Source organism: Podarcis melisellensis (genome assembly GCF_964234715.1).
Source record: "Podarcis melisellensis genome assembly, chromosome: 1".
Lineage (NCBI taxonomy): Eukaryota > Metazoa > Chordata > Lepidosauria > Squamata > Lacertidae > Podarcis > Podarcis melisellensis.
This window is the reverse complement of record NC_138528.1, coordinates 75,084,791-75,111,659: the sequence shown is the minus strand read 5'-3', so window position 1 is coordinate 75,111,659 and position 26,869 is coordinate 75,084,791. Positions and strand designations below refer to the sequence as shown.

The 26,869-nt window shown below is 40.3% G+C and overlaps 1 protein-coding gene across 1 annotated transcript in view; it reads right to left on the bottom strand.

The window, feature by feature from the left end:
- The window catches only part of MUC6 (mucin 6, oligomeric mucus/gel-forming), a 40,514-nt gene extending 14,198 nt beyond the window's left edge, over positions 1-26,316 (bottom strand). Inside the window, exons 1-27 of the mRNA XM_081886321.1 lie at positions 26,190-26,316; positions 24,592-24,627; positions 21,741-21,779; positions 20,800-20,829; positions 20,487-20,540; positions 19,833-20,073; positions 18,817-18,943; positions 17,383-17,470; positions 16,592-16,701; positions 15,172-15,379; positions 14,718-14,840; positions 13,933-14,053; positions 13,287-13,425; positions 12,552-12,656; positions 12,076-12,148; positions 11,150-11,287; positions 10,395-10,556; positions 9,488-9,582; positions 8,073-8,205; positions 6,856-7,105; positions 5,708-5,760; positions 5,504-5,613; positions 4,120-4,271; positions 3,697-3,838; positions 3,183-3,293; positions 1,767-1,952; positions 501-740 (exon numbers count right to left, since the gene is read on the bottom strand). Of these exons, the coding sequence (XP_081742447.1) occupies positions 501-740; positions 1,767-1,952; positions 3,183-3,293; positions 3,697-3,838; positions 4,120-4,271; positions 5,504-5,613; positions 5,708-5,760; positions 6,856-7,105; positions 8,073-8,205; positions 9,488-9,582; positions 10,395-10,556; positions 11,150-11,287; positions 12,076-12,148; positions 12,552-12,656; positions 13,287-13,425; positions 13,933-14,053; positions 14,718-14,840; positions 15,172-15,379; positions 16,592-16,701; positions 17,383-17,470; positions 18,817-18,943; positions 19,833-20,073; positions 20,487-20,540; positions 20,800-20,829; positions 21,741-21,779; positions 24,592-24,627; positions 26,190-26,238 (3,315 nt within the window). The 5' untranslated portion in view covers positions 26,239-26,316. The remainder of the gene's footprint in view (positions 1-500; positions 741-1,766; positions 1,953-3,182; positions 3,294-3,696; positions 3,839-4,119; positions 4,272-5,503; positions 5,614-5,707; positions 5,761-6,855; positions 7,106-8,072; positions 8,206-9,487; positions 9,583-10,394; positions 10,557-11,149; positions 11,288-12,075; positions 12,149-12,551; positions 12,657-13,286; positions 13,426-13,932; positions 14,054-14,717; positions 14,841-15,171; positions 15,380-16,591; positions 16,702-17,382; positions 17,471-18,816; positions 18,944-19,832; positions 20,074-20,486; positions 20,541-20,799; positions 20,830-21,740; positions 21,780-24,591; positions 24,628-26,189) is intronic.
- Positions 26,317-26,869: the final 553 nt, after the last annotated feature.

The window sequence follows — 26,869 nt, the reverse complement described above, 5'->3', positions numbered from 1 at the left end:
TTTTATTATTGTAATATTTTACAATTCAAACCCCCACCTTATGCTGGGTTCAGGGCTGGTGATGGATTGAGTGGAAGCATCTCTCTGTGGGCTTCCACTGGCTCAGCCAGACTTCTCCCACCTGATGCCAATAGAGTGACACGAGTGTCACTCCATTGATGGAGACCTCCTTCTTCCACTGCCTGCATTGGGGTGGGCGGGAGAGGCCCACCACTAGTATCTCTGCTGGCCAAACCAAAATGGGGCGTTCTGAGGGTGGGGCTCATGGTCAGCATTAGGCCTGATCTGTGCACAATTGTTACGCTGCCGATTCGTCCCAATCTACCTTCCCACCTCCACTGTAAAGGAAGGATTTTTTTTAAGAAGTAGATAAATACATAATTAAATATATCAATTCAAAACAATAAAAAGACAGCTGGCATTTGGAAGCATGCATAGGTGGAAATGTTAGCACCTGAAGAGGCAATGTTACTATCTTAAAGCATAGGATAAACTTTTACCTTGCTGTGGCAGGAAGCAAATACTTGACTGTTGATAATGGAGCACTTCTTTTCTGCCCATGCTTTGCGATAGGGGTTGTTACTGCATGGATCAGCCACAAAGAACACATCCCCACAAAGGGGATTCTCTTTCCAGGAATTCACAAACTCCAGTTCATTGGATGCCACATATCTGCTTCGAGTTTCAAAGTCATCTCTTATATTCCCATTGTAATTACCACATAAACCACAGAGGTGATCCTAGATTAGAGTAAAATAAAAATAAAAGTTATGGACGTCAGAACAAAACATAAAAAGGGAACCTTTTAAAATGTAAATGAGCCATGTGAGTGGATGATATTGATATTGAGTGGATGACCAGTGATGGTAGAGCCGAGTGGAGAGAAAGGATCTGTTTAGTCCTTTCTTTGACAACTCCTTTGTTTAAAATTATCCCCAGCATTGCTTTCCCATTAGGAGGGGAGATATATGTATATGAGTTCCCCCACATCTCTTTCTTCTCTTAGAAAAGCAGCTGGAGTATGATTTTGAGCAGAGAAACACCCGACAAAGAAATAGTCCCACCTCCAGTTTCCTGCTCAATCTGACGTGACCCAAAGTCACTTTGCCTTGTAAAAAAAATATGAAAAGTGGAACTGCAAAGAGTGTCTGTCTTATCATTTCTCTGCGGAGACTAGCCTGTGATAAATCTTCCTCAGAAATTTCTGCTTACAACAAATTTTGGCACTGCAACTTCCCATTCAGCTTTATTAGCCTTTCCCAAGAAACAACGGATTAGGAATTGGCTACACATAGCATGCCCAGTTGTGTGGAGTGTGCTGCCCAGTGTGAAAAACCGGCAGACAGACCAATTAGCCAGCAGGGGAAAATTCCTCCCTGGCCCCAAATAGGGTTACCAAGCATTCCATAGCAAGCTGCTCACACAATCCAATCCACACACCTTTGGGCAGAACCACCATGTAATAGGGTGGGAGGGTTGGAAATCCAGTATCATCAAAAGAGCCCGGAGCCCAAGCACCATTCCCTTTTATAAGGAAAAGGCAGAGCTGGTTTGAGCCAGGTCACTGCCTCCACCTGACTTACAAGCCTTGACATGATTGACTCACATCACGGGCCTCTTTCACAACATGCAACAGTAGAAGTTCTAATGTCCCCTTCTGGCTGCAAGGATGAACAAGTCCCCTAGCTCCCCACTGTCTGCGCTGCAGCTGTGCCGGTCAGCAAAGGGCCACCCCTGAAGCCCCATGGTAAGAGGTTATTTATTACCTTTGCTCCTCTGAATATTTTGATGAATATGTTCATGTGCCTGTTCCAGACAAGGGACATGTCATATTTGCCAGGGATTGCAATCTCAATAATCAAGTGGAGGGCATTCTCTTCTATAAAGAACTCTGTCATAGGATTCCAACCAGAGACAGTGTATGTTCTGTCTGCCAAAGTGATTGTCAGATTCTGCAAGGAAAATAACATGTGACTAGAAAAGCTATCTAACAGAATTTCTGTAGACTTTTGCAAAGAATGAGTCGTTTACTTGTGTGCAATGTAATTTGGTCTGTGTTTTAGCAGCTCTATGGGAGGAGCCTAATCAATCTTTTTTTAACAAAAGAGACTTGCATACAATTCAAGACTGCAGTACACACACACTTTTCGAGTGCTGTCTACTACTTTGCTGCTCTTCCTTTAGAAAGGTAATCACCCAAGACTCATTAAACATCTCCATTCCTCACCCCTTTCGGTTTAGCCTTTGCTACAAAAGAGTGAACAGTTCACAATATTATTATTATTAATTTATTCTTTTTTAATTTGCATACCGCCCTCCATCTGTAGATCTCAGGGCGGTTCACAGCATAAAATTTACCAACATGGTGGGAGGAGATCCTAGTGAACACCTGCTGTATAACAATTTATCCCTCTTCTCTCTTCTCCAGAGCCCAACCCAGTCATGCCCTTAACTGAAATATTATCTTGCAAAAAAATTTACTGTAATGTTTTTAGTGGAAAGAGTTTGTAAACTTTTATTTATTTAGAAAAATTATAAACCTCTTCCCCCAAAAGATACGCCAAGCAGTGCACAAGTGCAAGCAGTGTACAAGGCGAATGGTCATATCTGCCTTTGAGGAATTTACCCACAATTCACTATTACACATAGGGAATGAGTATAAAAATAGAATGATTCTGTTATAAGACAGTTCTCTCTGGGTCTTTGCAATCTATAGTTTAATACACATAGGATAAAATCCCACCTACAGTGAAGTATCCAGTTAGTGTCTCCATAACTTAGGTGTACACAGGGCTGGCCCAATATATTTTGCCATCTGAAACAAAAGACAAAATGTATCCCTTCCCTCCCAGGTAGCTGCATTGCCAGTTGAATTTTACTTTAATTCCTGAGATGGAACATGGTTCTATATTGCACCTCAAAGCAACCAAAATCTGCTGCCTTAGGTGGCTGCCACACTCTGCCTAATGATAGAGTTGGCCAGGGCCTGCTTCTTCAGACTGGAAAATTTGACTCTCAGGCCCAACAGCTGTATATTAGTTTATAGTGCCTTGATACTAGAGGATGGCAGAGTGCTGGGATGACAAGAGTGATCAATCAGTTTCCTTGGAGGGTGTTAGGAAATTATTTCCAATGTGGTACAGATGAGTATATATCACATAACAACAACATTTCATCCTTACCCCAAGGTGGATCTTGATTGCTCTGGAACATGTGATCCCAGTATTTCCACAGACAACATTTTCAGTCACTATTTTGAAATGATGGGGAGAGCCACCCATGCCACAACCATCCTAGGTAGAGAAGTACAGTCAGATAACCATTAGATAGCAACATGTATGTGAGGATTTAAAATGCAGAGCATGGGTAGGATTATTGGATAACTCAGAATCAGAAACCCTTGCTGATCTACTGCAAACTACCCCAGAGATCTACCAGTAGATTCTGATCTACTTTTTGCAGAGAAGATCTGGTTCCACTTCAAATCCTGAAGCTGAATTTAGGGAACAAAGGCCATATGAGTTCATCTACTTCCTATTTTTAAGATTATAGTTGTAAAATATTTGAGACCAATTTTGTTCTACCTTAAGACACTCTTTGAACTTCAAGCCTTAATTTGAAGTGCCATATTGATTCAAATATGCTTATACTGATGATTATCATCATGGCATGTAAGTGCAGTCAAAGTGATATTACCATAGCTAGTATGTATTCACAGTTGCCATCAAACACAAAACGTTGTCCATCAAACGTGGTGATATGGCCTTCCCCATAGAGACTGCATGTTGAAGAGCATCTGGAATTTTGGATGCATTTCCATTTTCCTCTTGTGCAGGTGCTGATGAGGAACAAGAAACTTGTCATAAAGCCTTCAAATGCAAATAAAGGTAGCACAATATTGGGTAAGCATTATTCCTTGATGCCTTCATGTGATGTTACCTTAGATTTCCCAAAGTCCCATATTTAGTTTAGCTATATTTCAGGGCAGCTGGCACAAGCAATATATGTAATAGAATTATGTGGATGCTCAGATGTGATGTTTTCTAAGCTCGTTAACGATCATTTGAATAGCATACTTGCATGGTATAGCCAAAGGGATGAAAGCAAAAAAAATATTACCAGGACTTGCATTCAGTGTGAATCTCCTCTCCTTTTGCATATGAGATGCCACCATATTCACAGGGACACTCATCAGGTGGCACACATGTACCATCTAGCTTTTCATATAGTCCAGCAGCACAAACACAGCCTGATTCACACTTGCTGGGGACCTGGAAAACATCAGCCAGTCTCAAACTCAGATTTTGAGATATGCAAAGTCCAGCCCAACACCAGCCAACTATAAGGTTGCTCTTAGCCTGTGGCCCTTCAGATGTTGCTGGACACCCATCTCCCAACAGCACCAGCAAGCATAGCCACGAGTCAAATATGATGGGATCTGTAGTCCAGCAAACTCTGGAGGGCACCAGGTTCTCCTGCTCAATGCTGTTATGCAGCAACCATAAATAAGTATGTGAGTGATGGGGTGAGAATAGAAAGGTGAGAACAAAATTGTGGGCATGCTCAGACCTGGTGTTTTCTAAGTCATTGCCATATGACTGGGAGAACATTTAAAGGAAATCTGCATGTATATAAAGTATTTAGGATAAAGTTGTGATTTTTATTATACAGATATTGTGAAGGATCCCAGCTAAGTCTAAAAGTGAGGTACATATTGGGAGCTGGCCTAAGGAGGTCAACAGTGCAATCATACGTATGCCTATTCAGGCATATGTCTGATTGAATTTAATGGCACTTACTCCGAGATCAGTAGGTATGGGGTTGCATTCTAAGAGCCTGAGCCAGAATTTTCCTGCCCATATTTGAGTTCTACAGGTGGACTATGGTGGCCCTCAGGTTCCAGGTCTGCCTTTCACTCACTGAGCTTCTACTGCAGTGTGTGGCTGAAAGGAGGTGGGAAAAGTTATTCCCATCTTCCTTGCTTATGGTGAGAAGCTTGCAGTCCCCAAAGTGAGAGATTCCACAGCCCCACGCAAGTTATCAACTGGGGGGAAATTCTGGTCTCCCACACTTCTGGAAACATGATTGTAATAACCCTTAAGGAGCCACCAGATTGTGGAGGCTGGAATTCAAACCAGCACTAAGCATGGAGTGATGTCTCCCTGCCTCCCGGAACGGCATAAAGGTAGTTGTGAAATTCCTGCTATTTTTTTTCTATTTATGCCTAATATCTCATACAAAAAAATCAGTTATACACTATTTTCACTGCTCTGTGTTAGTTTTGTTACACTACGAATACATGGTTTTAATTTCATAGCAAAGAATGAGAGCATTTGGCAAATTAAGTACTACAAATTATTGCATGCTGATGATAATCACAATGATTATATATATATATTAATTTTGATTTTATTCTGTGCACCGCCCTGAGACCTCTTGGTATAGGGCAGTATATAAATTCAATAAATAATAATAATGATGGTAGCAAAAGTATTGAACTTACACATGCGATTCCAGTAGCCAGCATTTGGCAGGTTGGTGCACAGGCAGCTCCATATTTGCTTTCTGAGGGTCCTGAGCATGAAATATATTTTTTGGGAGGCTTGCAGTTTTCTAGGAAAAAGGAAATAAGATGCTTGTGAAATGATGTTTATGCAACATTTGGAAATAATGTGCTTTTCAAAAGAAAGGGTAAAGAGATCCATACCTGCAGGGTCAACAGGTTTGCCAGTACAACTCAGATTCCCATTAATGCAATAGCTAGAATAGAAAAATGAACATTAGATTACACTAAGGGAATGTATGAGATCAGGTATGTCTGAGCTGGAATACCTTCCAAAAGAGTTTATCAGGTTTTCTCTTTGGGCTGGCTTTCAGCAATTACGAGTTCAACAGATGTGGAATAAAACAGATTTAATACTGGCTATTATTGATTTATTATTAACAATCGTTATCTGGCCCAAATCCTTGAGAAGAAGCAGGATAAAACTTAAGTAAGCAAGCAAGTAAATAAAACATCAATTATATGGTAAATGCTATACAGAATGTAGAAGTGACATGACAATGACAGTTAGATGGAAATAACAAAGATGGCAATGGAGTGGATGGGGATCAGTAAAGGGTTAATAAAAGGTAAGAGGTAAGATATTTCAGTCTACCTCCTTAATTGGTTCCACAAGTGTGCTCCAAATACCTCCCATGCTAATAGCAGTATTATTTTATTCGTTACATTTATAACCCACCATGATGGAACTTGAGGGTGCAATCTCCCATAAAGACACTGAAGAGGCCTAGCCCGACTTAGATTCAGCAAGGTCGTTCCGCCATGTACCTTTAGACCAGAGATCAAAGACTACACCCTTGGACTTCGTTGTGCTATTCATATTTCAGATATGTAGGTCTATGCCTACAACATACCTCTTCAAAATGGGACAAGAATGGGACATTATGTGGGTTTTAATTATTTTACATTTCCTTTTTCTCTTAAAGCTCAGAAATATCTTTGATGAAATTTGTTTTATTTTCAACAGGATATTGAGTGTTCCTTTCTCAGCTCCATAAACATTAGGTGTCTGTTTAATTTATGTTGCTTCACTCCCTTATAATGCTATTTGTTGAAGAGATTTTGCCTCCCTCTCCCATTCACCATACTTCTATAATGCCCTTTAATACTTTTAATTCCTTTCAGGGTGTTTGACGTACACAAACAACATTGCAACCATAACATTTCTGAAATACCGCCCCACCACCACCGTTGCCAGTGTTTACTTTTCCTGCAAGACCATGCATTTGAGGAAACACTAATGTGCTAACAAAGCCAATGGAAAATCCTCATTTGCTGTAGCCCATACTTACCAGGTAATTCCACCAATTATGGTCGACTGATCAGCATGAATGAACTTCCTGTCTTTCAAGTAGCAAGGGCACTGGGATTTACGGACACACTCATTTTTGTGATTGAGATAGGTGCCTTTTGGACAATTGCAGCCGTCAATAGGGATGTCAGTGGGGTGGCACTCTAGGCCTCGATGGGAGAGGGACAGGCATGTCCGGTCACAGGCTTGAGTGTTGTAGCTGAATGTCTGATTACCAGTACAAGAAATGGCTGTCAGTAGAAAAAAGTATAGTACAATTAGGTTTTTGCTTTCAGCTGGTGAGATATTCTTCCCCCTTCATACTTCTGTCTCACGCGGGGAACAGTTGGCAGTTCAGTGAAGCAAGCTACCGGAAGTCTCTGGGAGGGACAAAATCTTATTCCTCTTTTACCAATTAGACTACTGATGGTGCAGTAGCTAGAAGGTCTGCAGAAAGTTCTCAGAGGACAACAAAACATGCTTAACTCTGCATTGGTTCCAACGATCAGCCAGGTACTCTCTTCCTTAAATAGTGCTTACGTGAGCAGCGTAATGAGGGGAAATTTCACAGTTCGCTAGAGTAGACCACCTGTGTGATTGACTTTAAGCATATGGAATTAAATGTCCCTGTTTCTTGTTTTGTGAGGGGGGACTATATCTATTATATGGGTTAGGTCAGACACAAGGTTCCTAAGTGAATGTTTCCTTCCCTGAGCACAATAAGTAAGGATGTATGTTATATGCAGGATCATTTGTGTGCATGGCCTCTCAGTTCTAAATGTAATCATTTAAAAAATAGTCTTGCCATTTATCATGGAGCAGTGTTTAAGGCAGGGCTGCAGCCAGCTTTAGTTTGCTGGGGCTAGATCTCAAAACCCCCAAGAAATCTGACATCACAATAAGATAGTTCATTGATGGAAATATTAGCGTCAGCATATGTCTGGACTCTGAAACAATACAGTGGTACCTCGGGTTAAGTACTTAATTCATTCTGGAGGTCCGTACTTAACCTGAAACTGTTCTTAACCTGAAGCACCACTTTAGCTAATGGGGCCTCCTGCTGCCGCCATGCCGCTGGAGCACGATTTCTGTTCTCATCCTGAAGCACTATTTCTGGGTTAGCGGAGTCTGTAACCTAAAGTGTATGTAACCTGAGGTACCACCGTAGTAATACAGGGGGGGGGGTATCCCTATAAGTATCAGTTGGAGACTACTTACTGCAGTTGTCTACTGTACTCCGCCAGTTCCCAAGAAACAGTCCCATTGAAGCACACACACGGGCATATGATCCCAGAGCGGAACAAATATAGGGAAAGGTTTCCTCATAGTTGCAGGCTTGGTATATACATCTCTGAAAACAAAGAGGCAGGATATGTTTTGTTAATAAGCAATCAGAACTGCTGACTGTAGATCATAAAATGGTTTGTCAGTGCATGTACATCACTCGATTGTATTGAAAAGTATTGCAACTGAGATTATATAAAAGTGCTATCTTTGGTGATCTGGGTCGGCTCTTTCACACAGCCCTATTCTGAGGGGGCAGTTAAAGTCCCCCCAGACTGGTGTTCCATTGTGCATGTGTTCTGCAACATTTGTGGTGGATTTATTCTGTTTTAGTTTACATATTTACGTTCTTTATTTTGGTCCAAAGACCCACAAAAGCATCTTCAAAAGCAAAATAAAACAGAAATACAGGGAAAGGATTCCATGGCAGTCACTATGTCTTATGCAGAGCATGTAGGTTTCTATTTCTTATTAAAAGCCTCCTTGATTGGTCTTTCACCATCTTTTTGGGCTATGATAGTGCCTTTAAATCCTGAGGCAGAGGTTATGGGATATTTCATACAGTGATCTTCACTCTTGATCTTATGTAATCTGTGGAATGTTTGCATCTGGAATCTACTATGGCCATGATTATCAGTGACCATCATATTTCATAAATCTGTCTGTACCTAACTATTGCCAATTATTCACCAAAGCCAGACTAAATGTATTTCCATCAAAAGTACTAAATGGCAGACTGTCTGGTATACCCTATCAGAACTTACTCTGCTCATGTTCTCAGGGTGTCGACTCTATGAAGCATATCCTACTACACTGTGAGCCATTCAAACAAGCCAGGGATCAGTTAATTTAACCTCTATTGGTAAACTTAACTGGAAAATCCAAAACCATCTATCTTAAGTACCTCCTTGGAGATATGTCAAATGATACTACCCTGACCATGGCTAAGTTCCTCTTGGAAGTAATAAGTTCATTCTGCAATTCTTCCCCAGAAGGGTTACTGCACAACAAAAGTGGGACAAACAAAAACCAGAATATTTGTGATATAAAAAGTTACAGGATTTCAGCTGGAAGTTGGATGTCATTTTGGCTGTGGGGAGGGGGGATATACAACTTTTTCTGATGTTTACAAACTTTGTAATTACCTGGGACTCAGTTATACAGCTGCAAATAAATGTTTTAAATGTGCTGTAAAGTGCAATATACAAATGTACAACTAGATGGAAACAGTGAGCTATGTCAAATTCAATGTATTTTTCAAAACTTTTTTTAAAAAAAAGCATTTTCACATCTAGTTCACATCTGAACATCTAGTTGCTGTCTTCTGAACATTTTACAGAAACCCCTACCTTATAAAATGGAACAGGATTCACCACAGAATGACATTTCTCAAATACTGTTTCTTTCTTGATAAGAACAGAGCAATGGGTCTCGGCACACATTTCTAGACAAAAAGATACAACCAAAGGTATTAGGCAAGTTCATTTATTCCCAAGCTAATATTAAAAGATGTGTACTAATAAGGGGGGGGGGGGAGATAAAACAAGTCCTGTGGTGCAGTGGGTCAGTGTGCCTGGCTGTTAGCCAGAAGGTTGGTGGCTTGAGCTCATTCAGAAACAGCTGTAGGAGGGATTCCAGCATTGCAAGGCACTGGGCTACTAGATGACCTTTGACATTCCTTCCAACTCTACAATTCTATAATTCTATGAATAATAGCCAGTGGCTATACCAATAGCCGACCTGGCCTATTTTCTGAATACTTGTGACAAATGCTGTTATTTTGTTATGCTTTTCTTGGACATTCAAGAAGTAAAGTGAATCTCATTTGTCATCTTCCTTTGACAATGATTATAGAATGTGTACATTTTAAAACTACCACAAATGGCTCTTGGCTGCCTCTTTCATGCTCATCAATCTGAGAGGCACCCTCAAGGATACAGCCCACAGTGACTTTTAAAATGATGCAGCATTAATGTTCCCCTTTCATATTTTGCATTTGTTGATAATGCCTCCTTCCCAGAGCACCACTTCTCTGATCTCCAAAGCAGCTCAGGGAGATGTGAATAGGTAAAACAAAAAGTTGCATGGGTTCCTGTTCATAATTATTCCCTCTGTCCCTCATATACTGAAAGCAAGACAAAAATTCTACAGCTCATTTTCAGAATCCTACCATGGCCTTGAATGTATTTAATATTTAAAAAGCTCAAATAAATAGAATAAAACAGAGTGCAAACAAAAGCAGACCATGTCACTTACTGTTTAATTGACTCATAGAACAAGGATCTGTATCTCTTTCTATGGCAGGGGGGCAATTTCCGGATCTCCAAGAATCCACAAAGAGAGGAGCTGTTCCTTCAATAATATCCATGCTGGTCATGAAGTCGTCTGTGGTTTCTCCATTGTAGTTACCACACAGCCCTAGTGACATGGAAAGAGATGTGCAGAATGAAAAGCTAGGAGCATTTTTCTACAGCAACACTGAAAAGTCTCTTGTTAATTCTATGGCAGGCCTGTGAATTATACCTGTACTATATATGCCTAATATAGCTAGCAATGTGAAAGCCACAGGTCTCCTCTCCATAAAGTATATGAAGGCCCTGGAGCAAAGAAGTTCTGGTCTGCCCAAAAGGCTGCATTGAATTGTCGTAGCTAAAACATTTTTAACAGTCTGCTTGAATCTCTGAACTAGTTTCCACCCAAGTGCAGAGGCGTTACTATAATTATGATTATTAAGATTTCTTACCCTCTGTTCACCATGAGGTCCCAGGGTGAGTTACAATTTAAAATACAATATCAAAAACAATTAAAAATAATATAGTGGTTCTCCACCGCTTACTAGTGTGGTAGACAGGTGAATGACATCTTTGACCTTTGCTGTCCCCCAGAGGTCAAGTATAATCTAGTATGGAGAGGTCACAGTTTGAAGGTGTCCCCAGGCTATGCTAGATCTCATCTCACAAACTATTTCCACATCAGATCTGGAATAGTTCAACAGAAACCAGGTACTTTACCTCGGGTATTGTCTTTGAACTGAAGTCCAACTTTAATATAAACTTGAAACACTGGACTAACTTGAATTACCAGCTCCAGCCCAAAGGTTGTATACATTTGAATGTGAGTAGATGACTGTCTGAAGATGATGATGTCTCCTAAAGAAATGAGATAATTGAAAAGATGATGACTGTTTTATCTATTTAAGTTATTAAATATTTTAAATATATTGATACGTTTACTTCTTTGTTTCTACTATTCAATTTGAATAGATTGCATTATATAAATATTGCATTTTTTGTTATTTTGATAGGAGGAATGGTTGCTTATATATTTATATTTGCAGCTCACCTACCCCAAATATTGAGTGGGTAACAACATATTTAAATAGAAATAATATAAAATATAGAACATATTGTTGGCAGGATTGTCTTTATCTGGATCTTCACTGGCTCCCAGTACGTTTCCGAGCATAATTCAAAGTGTTGGTGCTGACCTTTAAAGCCCTAAATGGCCTCAGCCCTATATATCTGAAGGAGCGTCTCCACTCCCATCGTTCAGCCCGGACACTGAGGTCCTCCTCCGAGGGCCTTCTGCTGGTTCCCTCACTGCAAGAAGTGAGGTTGCAGGGAACCAGGCAGAGGGCCTTCTTGGTAGTGGCACCCGCCCTGTGGAATGCCCTTACATCAGATGTCAAGGAAATAAGCAACTATCTGACTTTTAGAAGACATCTGAAGTCAACCCTGTTTAGGGAAGTTTTTAATGCCTGATGTTTTATGTTTTTAGATATGCTGTAAGCTGCTCAGAGTGGCTGGGGTAACCCAGTCAGATGGGTGGGATATAAATAATAATTATCTTATCTCTTATCACCTTATCTTATCCTATCTTATCTTATCACCATCTTATTTATTGGGTACATTTTCCATTTTCTTCTTTCTTATCTTACCTGATTTATAAGGGAGCCTTTTAAGTTCGTCCTCATCCATTAAAATTTCATTTTTGGAAATCACAATTTTGTCCTATGTGGAAAAGATAACACAGAATCCTAAACACAGAGCTGGGTGTAGGGTTAAATGCCACTCAGGGTCAATCTTGAATCCATGAATCAAGACGGATGTAGAATGTGTGTAACCACATGAAATAAATAAATTTTTGGAGGAATCACTGAAATTAACTGCTACCATCATTTTTGCAACTGAGAACAATGATTGTGACTATTGCATCTAGGTACTTATCTCACCTTTTCACTCTGTTCCGCATTCAAATGCTCGTATCTGTACATCTGGACTACAATTTAAGCACGTCCTTTAAATCCAGCTGAGATCAATGTGGCTTGGGCATACCTCATTCTGTGCTGAACTCTATCTGATTTTTTTCATAGTATGCACTCAGCAGTAACATTTCTATGAGAGGCACACTTACTTTTCCTGAGACATAAATGATGGCTGTCAGTGATGTCTCTGAACTGGAATAACCAGAGTTTTCATACACAGCCATCAGGGTTCCATTGTGTGGTAACATAGGACTCTAGAAGGAAAGCAAAAGCAAAATAATGCAAAGTTTGTAGAAGGGAGAAAACTCAATATGTTCACATCCACCATTTAAAATTATTGTCGAATGTTTCCATACTGTACCAAATGTTTCCTTTTCATTGACATTTTATTCATTTTGCTGCAGCAAATCCAGGTGTGCCACCAAACATACACTCAATATGGAGCTGTTGCCAATTGTGACTCCCTGACTACTTCCGTGACTGTGCTATTGTAAACATTTTGAGCCTGGTGGTTTGGAGGCAATGGTGCTTTGAATATGCTGGCTGCTTCCACTGCACTGGATTCTACCTCCTCTGCCCCCCACCCAATAGGATTGTTCTACCCAATGAACAGAGTGGAGAATGTTCATCTCCCACTTGTTTGAAGGCCCCCGTAATGCTTCTTGTTTCTCTTATTATTTGCACATGCCATAAAAAAAGAGGAATACAGAGTTGGATCTTATGGTTAATAGCATGACTGTGGTACTTCCTGTCCTCTATGAACAGTACAAGGTAAATGCTGACCCCTGGAAAATATTAAGCTCTCAGAAATGAAAATTCAGTGACTTTTAAAATATTATTTTAAAAACAAATCCGATAATACTGGTCATTATTAGGTAGAATACCTTCATAAGAATGTAGGTGCAAACTCCATGGAAACGGTATGGCCTAGAGTCGAATGTGGTAACAAATGACCCTCCCTCCAAGGAACATCTGCCTGGACATGGCAGTTCTGTGCAGCTCCACTGACCCATTGTACACTTACTAGGAAAAACAAAAGTACATGTCAGCTGTTAACTGGAAAAGCAGATCTAAGCTCATCATCACTTTCTGGGTTATTTGTTTTAGGTCAGGATAGCTGCGCAAGCACAATACATGTAAAAGCACATTCCCCCACCCCCTAAGGAGCCTCAGAACTGTAGTTTGTTAAGGGTGCTGGAAGCAGCAGCTCTCTGAGGAATAAACTACAGTTCCCAGGATTATTAGGGGGGTGCTTTCAATGCAAAGTGTGCACACAACCTATTATATCTCTCTTCATTTGTGCAATAATATTTGAAACCAATACACTTTAAACATGAAAATCCAAGTTGGACTTCTAAAGACAGTCAAAAATGCACATCATATCCTGATCTATGTGCAAAAATCTCTAATTTTTTTAAAATTTCTATCTCTGTCTTTTTTATGTATGTTTCAGCATATCAGTGCCAGGTATTCTAACCAGCTTCATGACCACAACCCATCCTTCTTTAATTAGAATACCACCGTACTCACCAGGTTCTACATGTTGCTTTCATAACATCACCAGGAGCATACATTTCCCCATTCAGTGTGCATGGACACTGTTCTACCGGAACACATGTTCGGTTTTTTGAAATGTCATCCAAAACAGTCCCTGTCAAAGGTGAAAGCAAATGAATGGCAAGCATTTTAATTCCTTCTAAATGTATATAGCATAAAGCTTGGGAACTTTTGCAAGGTTTTTTTTTTCCCTCTGGAGGAAATTCAGGGGCAGGTCTATTCACTTAGGTGCTCTTCATATCATGGACAAATTGTGTTCCAATTTCATAGCAATAAATCTGAATAGAGACCAAAAACCATAGGTAATTAACTAAATATAAAGTGTACAGCATACACAGTCATTTGGCCATTTGGCATAGTTGAATTTAAGTTACATATTCCTAAACATACTTTATAAAGAACTTGGTTTAGCTTCAGAATCACAGATAATTTCCACTTTAAACCTGTTCCTAAATAAGATGATTCCTCCCTGAATGACTATTTTTTCTACTAAGCCAGGAAAACACTCCCAGCTCCATCGAGCATCTTTACCTTCTCCTTAGGGAAATAATCTGGGTTGTCATGCACAGCCAATCCATAAACAAGTCATTTCTGAGCCCCATCTAACAGTGAAGCCCTAACTCAGCCCTACCTGAAAGTTAAACTGTCAGGTTCTAATTTGTAACCCTATATTCTCTTCTGACTGGATGACACTTCACCATCCCTGATTATCTTATGGGTCTCCAGGAGGCTGACCATCCATCACAATGTCCTTTTACCTTCTGGGCAGAAGCAGCCATATGTACAGTAGCTGGAACAGCTGTAATCTGGATTGGAACATGTTTTGAGACAGGGAGAACCACACTCTTTGTAGATTTGGTTAGCTGGACATCTTCCCAAAGCTGCAAAACACAATGGTTCAGAGAGTGAAGTTAGGACATATGGGAAGGGAAGAGGTACAGCAAATTGTCAATAAGCAGAAAAAGTAATGGAGAATAGCTACAGGGGGAACAAGGAGCAGCAACAACAATAAGGAGCAGGCGAAACACTGATGGGGAGCATACGGTACTTTCTTCCTGTCCTCATTGGCAGCCCTGTCTTAATACATGTAAATAATGAGGCATTTACTAGCTGTGCACATTTTATTTCAGAATACAGAAGCTGATGTTTATGGTAGTTTGGTCAATGTGTTGTTAATACCTGACATGTACAGTCATGATCCTCATAACTTACAGCAGAGGTCAGTGCTCCTCCAATCTGACACTTCCTGATGGGACATGGCACACTGCCTGGAGTACTCTGAAAGGGTAGCACAAGTACAGTTCCTCTGCCCTGGATCAGGGCAGTTTTGCATGTCAAGTTGGCAGCGGATAACAAACCCTTTCCTTGAGATGTTGCAAGATTGAGACACGAGTCCTAGAAGCTGGCTGCAGATCCTAGACTATTGGAAGAAGAAAGAAAGGCAGTTTCAATGAATGCAATGCATTTTGGGACAGGGTGCGATTATACCACAGACTGAATTGCTTTGACAACTTGTTGTTACCAAAAGCACTGTGTGCTTCCCCCTTATCACCATATAAGTTATGGACTGGCAACCAAAAGCCACAGGCGGCAGTCCCTGGATCCAGTGCATTGTTCCACCATCACCCATGTCACTTTCAATGGTGGCAAAACCTCCCACCTTGCTTCCTGTTGTCTGAGGGCTGAATAACATTTAATCCTGAACAGGAGAGTAGATAGGCAGAATTATGTGTGATATCTGTTGCCGTGTAGGGATTAAAAGGAGAGAGTAAGACACACAAAGCTATGTCATTTTACTCTTCCTTGTCTATCTAACATTAACCCTTCAGGCTGCTGCCCTGACTGTGACTCTCCAGGGTTCCAGACAGGAGTCTTCTCCAGCCCTATCTGCATTTGACCTCGGATCTTCTGCATGTTCTGGTCTTTTATCACATTTTGAAAAGTCTTAATAAAATCTTTTTTAAAATAAAGAAATGAATGGATCCCTTTTTTATTTGCAATGCACAGGGGCCACAGCAGAGAGCAAATAGTTGAAGCCTCTGCACCATCCTCCCACCAGAGTTCCGATCCAAATCAGGCCCCAGCGCACCTGACATTTGAATTGCCAAAAAATAATATATTAAAACAAATGGATCCTTTTCTAGCAATGCATATTGTCCACGTGTGTGTGTGTGTGTGTGTGTGTGTGTGTGTGAGAGAGAGAGAGAGAGAGAGAGAGAGAGAGAGAGAGAGAGAATGCATGGATGGGAGTGATATGAGAATATGAGAATGCGGATAGCGATGACCACTTTGGGCTCTGGCCACACTCATCTGGGGCTCCTGCCCTGCTACCAAGAGAATACAGTCTCCATCATGTTGTGCTGAAGCTAGAATGTGAGAGAAGCAGGGAACTAACTGGGGAGAATGCCATTCCCTCACAGCTGGAAAGCCTAAATTCTCCACTTTTGAAAATCCCTTTTATGAAAAACCTCCAAAAAGATAGGAAGCATTCCATGCTTTCTACCCAGTTCTTTCAGACCGACTTAGCCAATCTGCTACTGTATCTTCAATCATGGCAGTGTTTTCTCAATTACTGCCTCTGTCTAAAAGTATTGAAAGGTAGGCAGATCCAGAAAAATGATATGGTACATACATATTTCTTGCGAGGAACGTTAGAAACTGCCATTTCCTCAACTGGGCAGATCTCTGCAGGATCATCAATTTTCTGCAAGGCAGCATATTTTTGAGGTTCCAGAAGTTTGTCTATTAATCAAAGTATAAATTCAGTTGAGTTTGTTAGTGAAGAGTCCATCTTAGGCAACCTATGCACTATATAAATGGGGGTCCATTTATACACCTGACTCATTTTACATTAAAAAACAACAACTGTGCATGTAGGAAGATAGGCGGGTGGCTTGTTGTTGTCTGGAAAAATAAAACATAAGGAGTGGAGATTTTAAGGGCAGTAAAATGATGCCTTCTTGACTCTAGTCATGCTTTTCCCTTCATGGATGGGCTGTTGACCCAGTGAACATCTTTGCAGAAGGCAATGTTTGCCAATTTCCCCACTCCACTACAGCCCCTATACTCTATAGAAGTTTGGAGGACCCTCCAAACAGCACAGAGAATGGCACAGGGGGAAGGGCTTGGCAAAAGATTGCCTCCTCAGCTCTCCTGTTAATGGAAACCTCCACTAGATTGAAAACTCAATTGGATATAACCAATGCTTTTACCTTTTCTTATTATAATACCACAGAAAAGTGATGGGAAATAAAAAAACCATGGGACCTTACTGCCATGTGTGAACAAGTAGTCCTCATATTATCTTCTTTATTTTATCAACTATACTAGAAGTTTAGGCAATTAGATGACAATGTTTGGCTTAATAAGTTGTCATGAAATCCAAACCTTTCTGTCATTTATTTCTGCACCGGAAAAACTCACCTTCACTCATAAACTCATTTAATTCTTTCCCATCAAAGTTCCCACACAGTCCACATGTTCTTGTCATGTATTTTTCCTCAATCAAAACCTAAAAGAGAAAACTGAATTAATTAGAAAAATAGCTGTGCATTATATCTTCTCAGCAGATGATGTATTTGGTGAAATACAAAGCCCTGAGTGACTCAGGTCTCAAGTACTTAGAGGAGAGCTGCTCTCTGCCAGCCCATACATTAAGATCTGCTGAGAAGGCCCTCCTTGTGATTCTGTTACCCAAAGTAGCACATGTTGCTGTGATGTGGGGAAAAGTATTGTGTGCCTACTTGAGACTTAGCGTGCCTACTCGAGACTTGCACATATGCACAGAGGACACACATAGGTTGGCATACATAGACACACATCACCCCCTCCTAAGTTGATATGTGCAGATCAGAAGAGGAAGAAGGTTTACAACCCCCTTTCCCTATATGAGATTATCAGTCTGATGACTGGGGTGAGGGTGCCCATCCCGACAATGAGTCTACTTATTTCTTACGTCTTTCTGAGCACAGATTGATAAAATGCAGCGTTGTGCCATTTTTGCCAGGAGAATGCACACCTGAGTCAACACCAACCACAATTAGCGCAGCAGCAAGCTCAACGAAATGTCTGAGAACCGCTTCGTGGGCTGCTGTCCAGGTCAGATTGACCCATGTTGCATTATTAATCGTGCGACTACCCGCTATTAGATGAGGTTTTGTTTGTTTTTTGCTTTGCTTTTTTGAAAAGGAGTCTTGTTGTGACACCTTGAAGGCCAACAGATTTATGCCAACAATTAATCTGCTAGTTTTTAAGGTGCCACAGCAAGACTCCTTTTTGTTCTTGCTGTTAACAGGTTAACAGGCCTCCCTCGCTGGAATTTGTCATCCTGAAGAATGTAAGTGTTCTCCCCCAATCATATTTTCTATGGGTGAAAACAGATGACCGCTTAACCATGTGGCTACTGCTTCAGTGTGTTCTACCTGTCAGCCCTAATCAGGTACGGAGTTTGTCATCCCTAGGCTGTAGGGAGCCCAAAGTAATGCAATGCCTGCTTATATCCTTTACTTGCAGGGAGGATGGGAAGAGCCAGCTCATGCCATGTTGAGAACCCCATGAAGCCGCTGATGCCCTTTGTGACCGCCAGGGCAGGAGGCAGGGAGCATAAAGAGTAGGTAGCCAATACCAGGCACAGCAAGCTAATTCTAGTTTTGCCCCCTCTCCCTGCTGAGATCCCCAAGGGCAACACTTAGACTAAGGACGATGCAACTTATACCCAGGGACACACTCTGGACTGGTTGTAAGAAGGCAGGTGGGGGCTGGCTTCTTCATTACAACCATGCAACAATAATGTAAAACCTGTGCGGTTTTTATCATTCCAAAAATATGTTCAGAAGGTGAAAGCAAGTCTTTACCCACCATGAGATAATCATCATTATTCCAGAAAACGGCAAGCTCTATCTCCATCAGCTTGGCCACTAGGCGGATGGTGCGTCCAAAAGGTGTAATCTGAATTCCATTTCTGGTGTACGGCAGCCTGATAATACTATTGGAGTAGTATGGAGAAGAGGAAAGAAGAAACACATCGACTTAGAAACTTAGTAATTCCAAGGAATTTCTAGGCTTTGTGTTCTAAGTCAAAAGCTGTCTTTTTCATCCAAACTTTTTTTTATCATCCATAAATTAGAGATGCTTAGCAATGTCTATTTCTCACCATACACTTCCATTAAAATTAATAATTAAAAGTTTCCTAGTCACTTTTAACATTAAATTTAAAACTATATTTGTTAAAGATCAGACTGAGTCTGGAAAAGACCACTTTTCCCAATTAAGAACGCAAGGCGGGTGAAATAGTACCAGCAAAAATAAGCATTTAACTCATTCATGCCTAGTGGGATGCCTTTCATTATTAATATTCATGGGACTGTTTGGGAATTTTAAAAAATGCAGGCAAAAGAGCTCTAAAATCTACTAGAAACCAATTTCAGTTAGGAGAGGCCTCAGCCTTGGATCACACAATCTGAGGAAACTTCTGAGCATGTGTAAAATGCCATTCCTACTATGACAGAATCTTGGGAGTTTGGCAAAGTCCAGCTTTCACTTTTGACAAGCTGAAGAATTGGAAAGAAATGCTTCATTTCTGCCATCATGTTTTCATAAAGTGCAAAATATGTTGCTGTTGTTTGGTTAAACCCTAGGTTTTGGGGCAAACTCCTTTTGCATGGCAAGTTTTATGTTTGTCTCCAAACAATTTCCATTAACACTATAAAAATGAAAACCATCCCAATCACAAATAATATTATGTCAAAAACTGTATTAACAACACCTTCCGATAGGAAAAGAAAAAGGCCAGCTTGAAACCTGAACCTATAGTTGTTGATTTAAAAAAAGAGCAAAGCTTTCACCACATGAGCATTTTACTATCACGTGCTTACCCAACATCCTTGACTGATATGATGCCATTTTCAATTATGATAACATTGGGTCCCAACTCGATGATGATTCTGGTAATTTTTTTGTTTGGCCCACGACGGAACTGGATGTTGAAATCCGGGTTGACGTCATTGCATACGGTGGCAAAGATGTAATTGCAAGTCCCAGAAAAGTCATACAAGTAGTTGTCAAAAGTTGAGAAATGCCCAGTGCCCCAGGTGGAGCATGAGCCCTTATCCACAGCTTAAAGAAAGGAAGCAAAACTATAGTGAGGTTCTGTTGGGCTCTCATAATGCTGTTGGCCATTCTGAATGGCATTGTGCATATACTTTAGTAGTATTTTAATCAGTTGAATGGATTCATCTTTTAAATCTGTTCTCCTGGCTCATGATACATAAGCAGGGGCATGTATCGTGTTGTCTACCAACAATTATTTTTTCTAAGAGTTTCCATTCATAGCAGATGCCCCTATTAAGTCCCCGTCACATGTGCTTTTTAAAGAATCCAGCTTTCCTTGATGCAGAATTTGGACTGCTGAGTGCAGGACTGTAATAGTTTTTTAAAGTATAAAATTCACGCCGTGTTGCGTATATCTGCCTTTGGAAGTACTGTGAACCTTTCATCATGATTTCCCACTAAAACAAGGGGAGTAATACCTGTATGATGAAGACGGGCATGATCTAGACTTCTCAACTCTTCAGAATAGGTTTCTAGAAAATAGGAAAAGCTGCATATGTCAAGTCTACATAAGTTAGCATTTCTAGTTATCCTCCAATCAAATGCATTTTCATGATGAAAATATGACCCCCATACTATCCTGTAGCTCATTTTAGTTTCTAGAATGTCTGCAGGAGTATCTCATTATTGGGAAAGTAAAGAAAAGGGAATTAAAAAATGATCATTCCCCCCCCCTCCACTACAGGGAAGCCTGTCTCTGTAGGTTCTACTTCTAGGAAAAGAAATACTTACCAAGGTCAAGCCATTCAGCACTCCTTTGGCCTAAAGTGAAACAAAGGTATATTTGTTGTAGCAATGTTGGACATATATATACTGATTGTATTAAAATAACTTACGATTTACTGCTGAACCCTATAACAGAATTTCAATTTCCACTACTAGAAAACAGGGCATAATGATAATACACTTCCCCTCCCCAACGAAAGGTGAAAGGAAAAAAATGCTCTTAGATGTTATATTTCCAAAGGTAGAATTTATCTACACACACACACACACACACACACACACACACACACACACACTGCTTTGTTAATTGAATTACTTTTTGTGGCTTCAAATATAACAGCAAAGTGAAAACATTTCCATCCTTTGCCTGGCACATTTTGACCCTGAAGAATAGTCCCATGGACTTGAAGCTCGAAACACGCATTCTAAACTATTGGGAATACTAAATACCATTATTTTCCCAAGCATTACTTGACCTCTGACCATTCAGCACTGATCTTCTTCTCTTGAGAGAGACCTTTTGAGAAACCTACTACCACAGTGACACGTCCTGATGCCCTCCAGATATTGTTGGACTACAAGTTCCATCTTCTCTGACCACTGGGAGGGAGTTGATGGGAGTTGTAGTCCAACAACATCTAAATGGCACTTGGCTGGGGAAGACAGGCCTTGAGCCTCATTATAGGAGTAATCTCATTACAGTGACTGCTCTCCTGCGGTTCCATCCCATTCTGCTGCAGTGATGTTAAAAAATGGAAGACGTAGACCAGAAAGTGCTGGCAACATGTTTTCTTTCCCCACTGGTCTTGCAAACTACTCCTGCATCATTTCTCCCATTCCAGTATCACCAGGAACACATGGAATGGGGCTCGGCCAGAATAGCAGCCCCGCCACTGCTGTCGTATAAGAAAGAGTCCACAATGGATGTTAAATGTGCAAATTATTACCTCCTCCTAATGCCACTTCCTGTCTTTGAAAGGAGGCACCTATGAAATAAAAATGGAAATTAAATAGAGAATACATATACAATTAATTGAAACGAACAACTTTTCACAAGTATTCTTGGGATTATGCATCTTGGTTTTAAACTCATGAATGAAATAATTATTTAGGTTAAAAACAACAACAGTTGACCAAGTGGATATTGTCTGCATTAAAGCTATTCGAGTTTGTTGTTGTTTAGTCGTTTAGTCGTGTCCGACTCTTCGTGACCCCATGGACCAGAGCACACCAGGCACTCCTGTCTTCCACTGCCTCCCGCAGTTTGGTCAAACTCATGTTGGTAGCTTCGAAAACACTGTCCAACCATCTCGTCCGCTGTTGTCCCCTTCTCCTTGCACAACATCTTTCCCAACATCAGGGTCTTTTCCAGGGAGTCTTCTCTTCTCATGAGGTGGCCAAAGTATTGGACCCTCAGTTCCAGGATCTGTCCTTCCAGTGAGCACTGATTTCCTTCAGAATGGATAGGTTTGATCTTATTGCAGTCCATGGGACTCTCAAGAGTCTCCTCCAGCACCATAATTCAAAAGCATCAATTCTTCGGCGATCAGCCTTCTTTATGGTCCAGCTCTCACTTCCATACACCACTACTGGGAAAACCATAGCTTTAACTATACGGACCTTTGTTGGCAAGGTGATGTCTCTGCTTTTTAGGTTCAGTTATACAGTGCTAATCTTTTGCAAGCACATTTACTCCATCATTCAGAGAACCCTTACTCTGCCAATACAATGGATACAAAGGATAAGCAGCAGTAGCTTTTTACTTTTTAAGTAGTAGTAATAGGGCTGTTTTTTTTAATATAAAAAATAAGGTAGTAGTAGCATTTTTATCAGGAGAGAGAAAATGATCACTAGTGTCTTGTGAGTGCAACGGTAGGGCTTCCTTATTTGTTATGGAGCTGTCTCACTTTAATAGTCACATTAAATGGACAGACAGTTTCCCCTTCATAATATTACAGTGGCAAAAGAAGCTGCATGCATCTGGCAAAGTTTTCCATTTTATGCCACAGGTATCTTTCATTGAATCAGGAATGTTTAGCCAGGAGAAGAGGCAATTAAGAGGTGATATGATAGCCATTGTCAAATATCTGAAGAGCCATCAAAGATATGAAGGAGCAAATTTGTTTTCTGTTGCTCCAGGGGACCAGAGGGCAAGACCTGAACCAACATGTTCCAATTGCAGCAAAATTGACTAAATTTCAGTAAGAATTTTCTGACAATATGTGCTGTTCAACAGCCGATTGTTTTGGAAGATGTTGGGCTCCCCTTTATCAGAGGTTTTGAAGCAGAAGCTGGATAGTCTTCTATTAATTATGTTGTAATTGAGGATTTTCTGCATTGGAAGGGGTTGGTTTAGATGACCTTTGAAGTATCTTCCAACTGAGAACTTGGCTCTGCATTTGACCTGACAATCCTGATATTTTAGAAGAGCTGGTCTCAGAACTGAATTCGCTTATTTCCTTCTACATTTGCCCACAATAAGTGGTTGTGTCAATGATATATGAGTCAGCCAAGTGTGGAATGATATATTTTGGTATTTGCTGCATAAAAGTAGTGGAAGGGGCGGGGAAAAGAAAGTATCAAAAACTTCCTGATGGCTAAATGGGAAGGAAAATAATATCTACTTTGCATTTTATTCCAGGAACTTTTACCCATGGAAGATGCCTGACAACAGATGGAATTGCGCCAAAGGTAGTTTCTGACATTACTATGCTCTTCCCATTATGATGAGAATTGACACCATTGTGGAAATGGATTGTTTCAAGATGCTACTGTAACTTCAGAAACAAAATCTTTACAGCTCTGGCCCAGCATCAGAGGCCAGCATGATCAGGCCCATGCTGACACCCCTGAGGCACAGAGGGACCCATAATCAGTCCTGCTCACACCACCATTGAGGGCTCCATCAAGCATTGCCATCAAGGTTCCCACCATCGGCTTCTCCTGCTCTACTGCTGCGTTTTGCTGCTGCTGCCAGTCACTGACTCCCTGGACATATTTACTTGGCTTGACTCCCACCTATCTATTGCTGCCGCCAGGAAAGATAAACATGTCCAGGGGCAGCACGTGAACAACAGGCAGCAGCAGCAGCAAGCAACAGGGCATGGTCCCAGATGACACACATTAGGAAGACCTTCCAGATGGTAAGAGCTGTCCAATGGTGGAATGGACTACCTTAGAAGGTGGTGGACTTTCCTTCATTGGAGGTTTTAAAACAAGTTGGAAGGACATCTTTGGGCCAAAATACACAGGACACTAAACATATCATTTGAAGACCCTTATATTGGATGAGCTGATTGCCTTAAGCAGCAATCCTATGCACATTTTCCTGGCAGTTAGTCACACTGAACTCAATGGGACTGACTTCTGAGTACACTTTTAGAGGTCTGTACTGCTAAGGAGGTTTATAAATTGATCTGTGAAGTTTAAGTAAACTTTTTAATTGTTCTTTCTGGGGGTTGTTCTACAAATCCATCTTTCAGGAATATGTTCTTCTATGTGGTTAGTGTCAAATGGGTCATTAGGTGCATTAGAAAATATAAAAGAAATAAATTTAGAACTGTTCAGAACACGTCTGTATTGTTTTTAGAAAGAAAGACTTAAAACTATGTGCTTGGAATGTTTTTGGCAGTACTGGGACCAGTTGTAACAGCAAATAATTACAGGTGAAAAAGAAAGAGAGCAAATAACAAGAAACCATAATCTAGAAGAGAACCAAAATGAGTTACAACAGAGTTTTAGATAAGAATCATATACATATAGTAAGTGGGAAGAACAGTACATCTTTCACAGACTTACCTGATAACCTGTCTGAATGATCCATATGATTCTGATCTGAGTAATAAAGAAAAATAAATTTTATGAAACAAAAACTATGAAAGTAGAATATAAAACAGGTATTTTGAAACCACAATTGATAGCAAAGTGTTTATAGCCATCTTCATGGAGTATTACTGTATTAGCTTTTAACCGGTGATAGGTAAATAGAACCACCTTCTTCAGAGGCAAAATACCTATCATTACCAGATTCTGAGGACAAATGGTGTCAACTTCATGCTCTATTTGTGAGCTTCTAGAATCTAGCTTGGAATGCTGAACTACATGGATCTTTGGATAGATGCGGAAAGACATATCTTACATCCCTAGAAGGATTCACAGAACAAATTTATTTTTCGAATCAAAAAGCGTTGAAGTATTTATCTTCTTTCATGGAAGCGTTTTTCAAGTGAAATATACAAAATAATGTATTGTTGTTGGGTATAATAGTTGGGCTCCATCCTAGAAGAGTTTCATGTACAAGTATGCAAGATTGCTGAAGGAATATGTAAGATCTCTTGCTTCTGGGACCATTGGAGGCTGGTATTTAATGCAGTTTCCAGATATGAAAGTGTATTCCATTGAAGGTTCTATATGTCAAATAAAGAGGATGAATGCTGAACCGTGGCATGAAAAGGTGATGGAGTACATGGAACTGGCTGAGATGACTGGCTGAATCCGGGACCAAGGAGAAGAGTCGGTGGAAGAAGATTGGAAAAAATTTAAAGTTTATCTTCAAAAATATTGCAAAATTAAGGATTGTTAGAAAGAGGTTGGGAAAAGAAAATTATGTGGTTTTAGTGGAAATAACATAAAGGATTAAGTAAAAATGAGTTGGTGAAAGAGAGAATGTAAAATTATAGTATATTAAGATAAATTACGGTATTAAGATAAAAATAAGGTTGGAAGGATTTGCTGAAATAACAAATTGAATTAGAATACAAAAATGGGATGTGTGAGGAGGTCAAGGAAATAGGTGAATGCAAGCAAGTGAGGTTTGATTTGTTTTTTGTTTCTCTTTTTCTTTTTTCTGGTTTCTGTTTTCTGCCCCCCCCATATATATTGTTTTTTCCTTTTCTTTCTTTCTTTGATTGTTATTATTTTTTATTTTTTCTGTAATTTTCAAAATCTTAATAAAAAATTTATTTTAAAAAAAGAAGAAAAGCAGGGAGTGTTCCACAAGTACCCAAGAGAAATGTCAAAGTGCAAAAGTCAAGAAGAGAACGATCAAATCATTTAGTTTTGCCTAAATATTTTGTGTTTCAAACCAGTCATTCCCACTTTATAAGCACACTGGGATCCTTCCTTCTTTCCTTCCTTCCTTCCTTCCTTCCTTCCTTCCTTCCTTCCTTCCTTCTTCCTTCTTATTTGGTTAATTATATATGATGGGCATTCCAGACAAGCAGTGTCAAAGAAAAGAAGTGAGGTTAACTTATCTATAGCATCTTCTACCACTTTATTCCATCCTATCCCTATATATTGTATGTCCTCTAATGTTTTGGCATCCTTTCCCCCCAAAATGACAAGATCGAAAGAAGTCCCATGTTATCTATGTATTCTAGATGTGATTTTAGACTTACCTGAACTATGCAGGAGGCTGCAGAGGAGAACCAGTAGTGCCCAAAGCATGATGTTGAGTGGAGAGTCCTTTCCCCCACCTTGGACTCTCCTCCTCCCCTATCTACTCACAATGGGCAGTGCTGCTGCTGCCACTCTAGCCTCACCTTGTCAAGCTTGGATGCTTTATATATAGCATTACAAGGCCCTCCCTTATTCCCATGCACATTCTGAGATGGCTACAGCTGGGTAAAGTGGAGTAACCGCCAAACAGGATCTTCACTTTATCAGGCGTAATGCACGCAAATGCTATCTGGAAATATAAAAGAAAAATACACCTCCTCTACTTGAGTATCATTTTTCCATAGCTAGTTCAACGGACTTGGCCTGCGACAATTTACACAAACACTTTTAACAGTATTTGCTGTAGAAGTGTGGTGTGGAGTCCAAAAGAAATGCAGATCTGTAGTGCAGGAAATCTGATAACCCTGATAAAGGCAGAATGTAGCACATGGAAGATGGAGCAAGCTTGTTTTCTGCTGCTCCAGAGGTTAGGACCCAAACTAATGGATTTAAATGACAAGAAAGGAGATTCTGACTAAACATTAAGAACAGTTAAGTTGTTAAACAGAGGTTTGATGGCCATCTCTCAGGGATTCTTTAGCTGTGGTTCCTGCATTTCTGGGGGTTGGACTTGGTGACC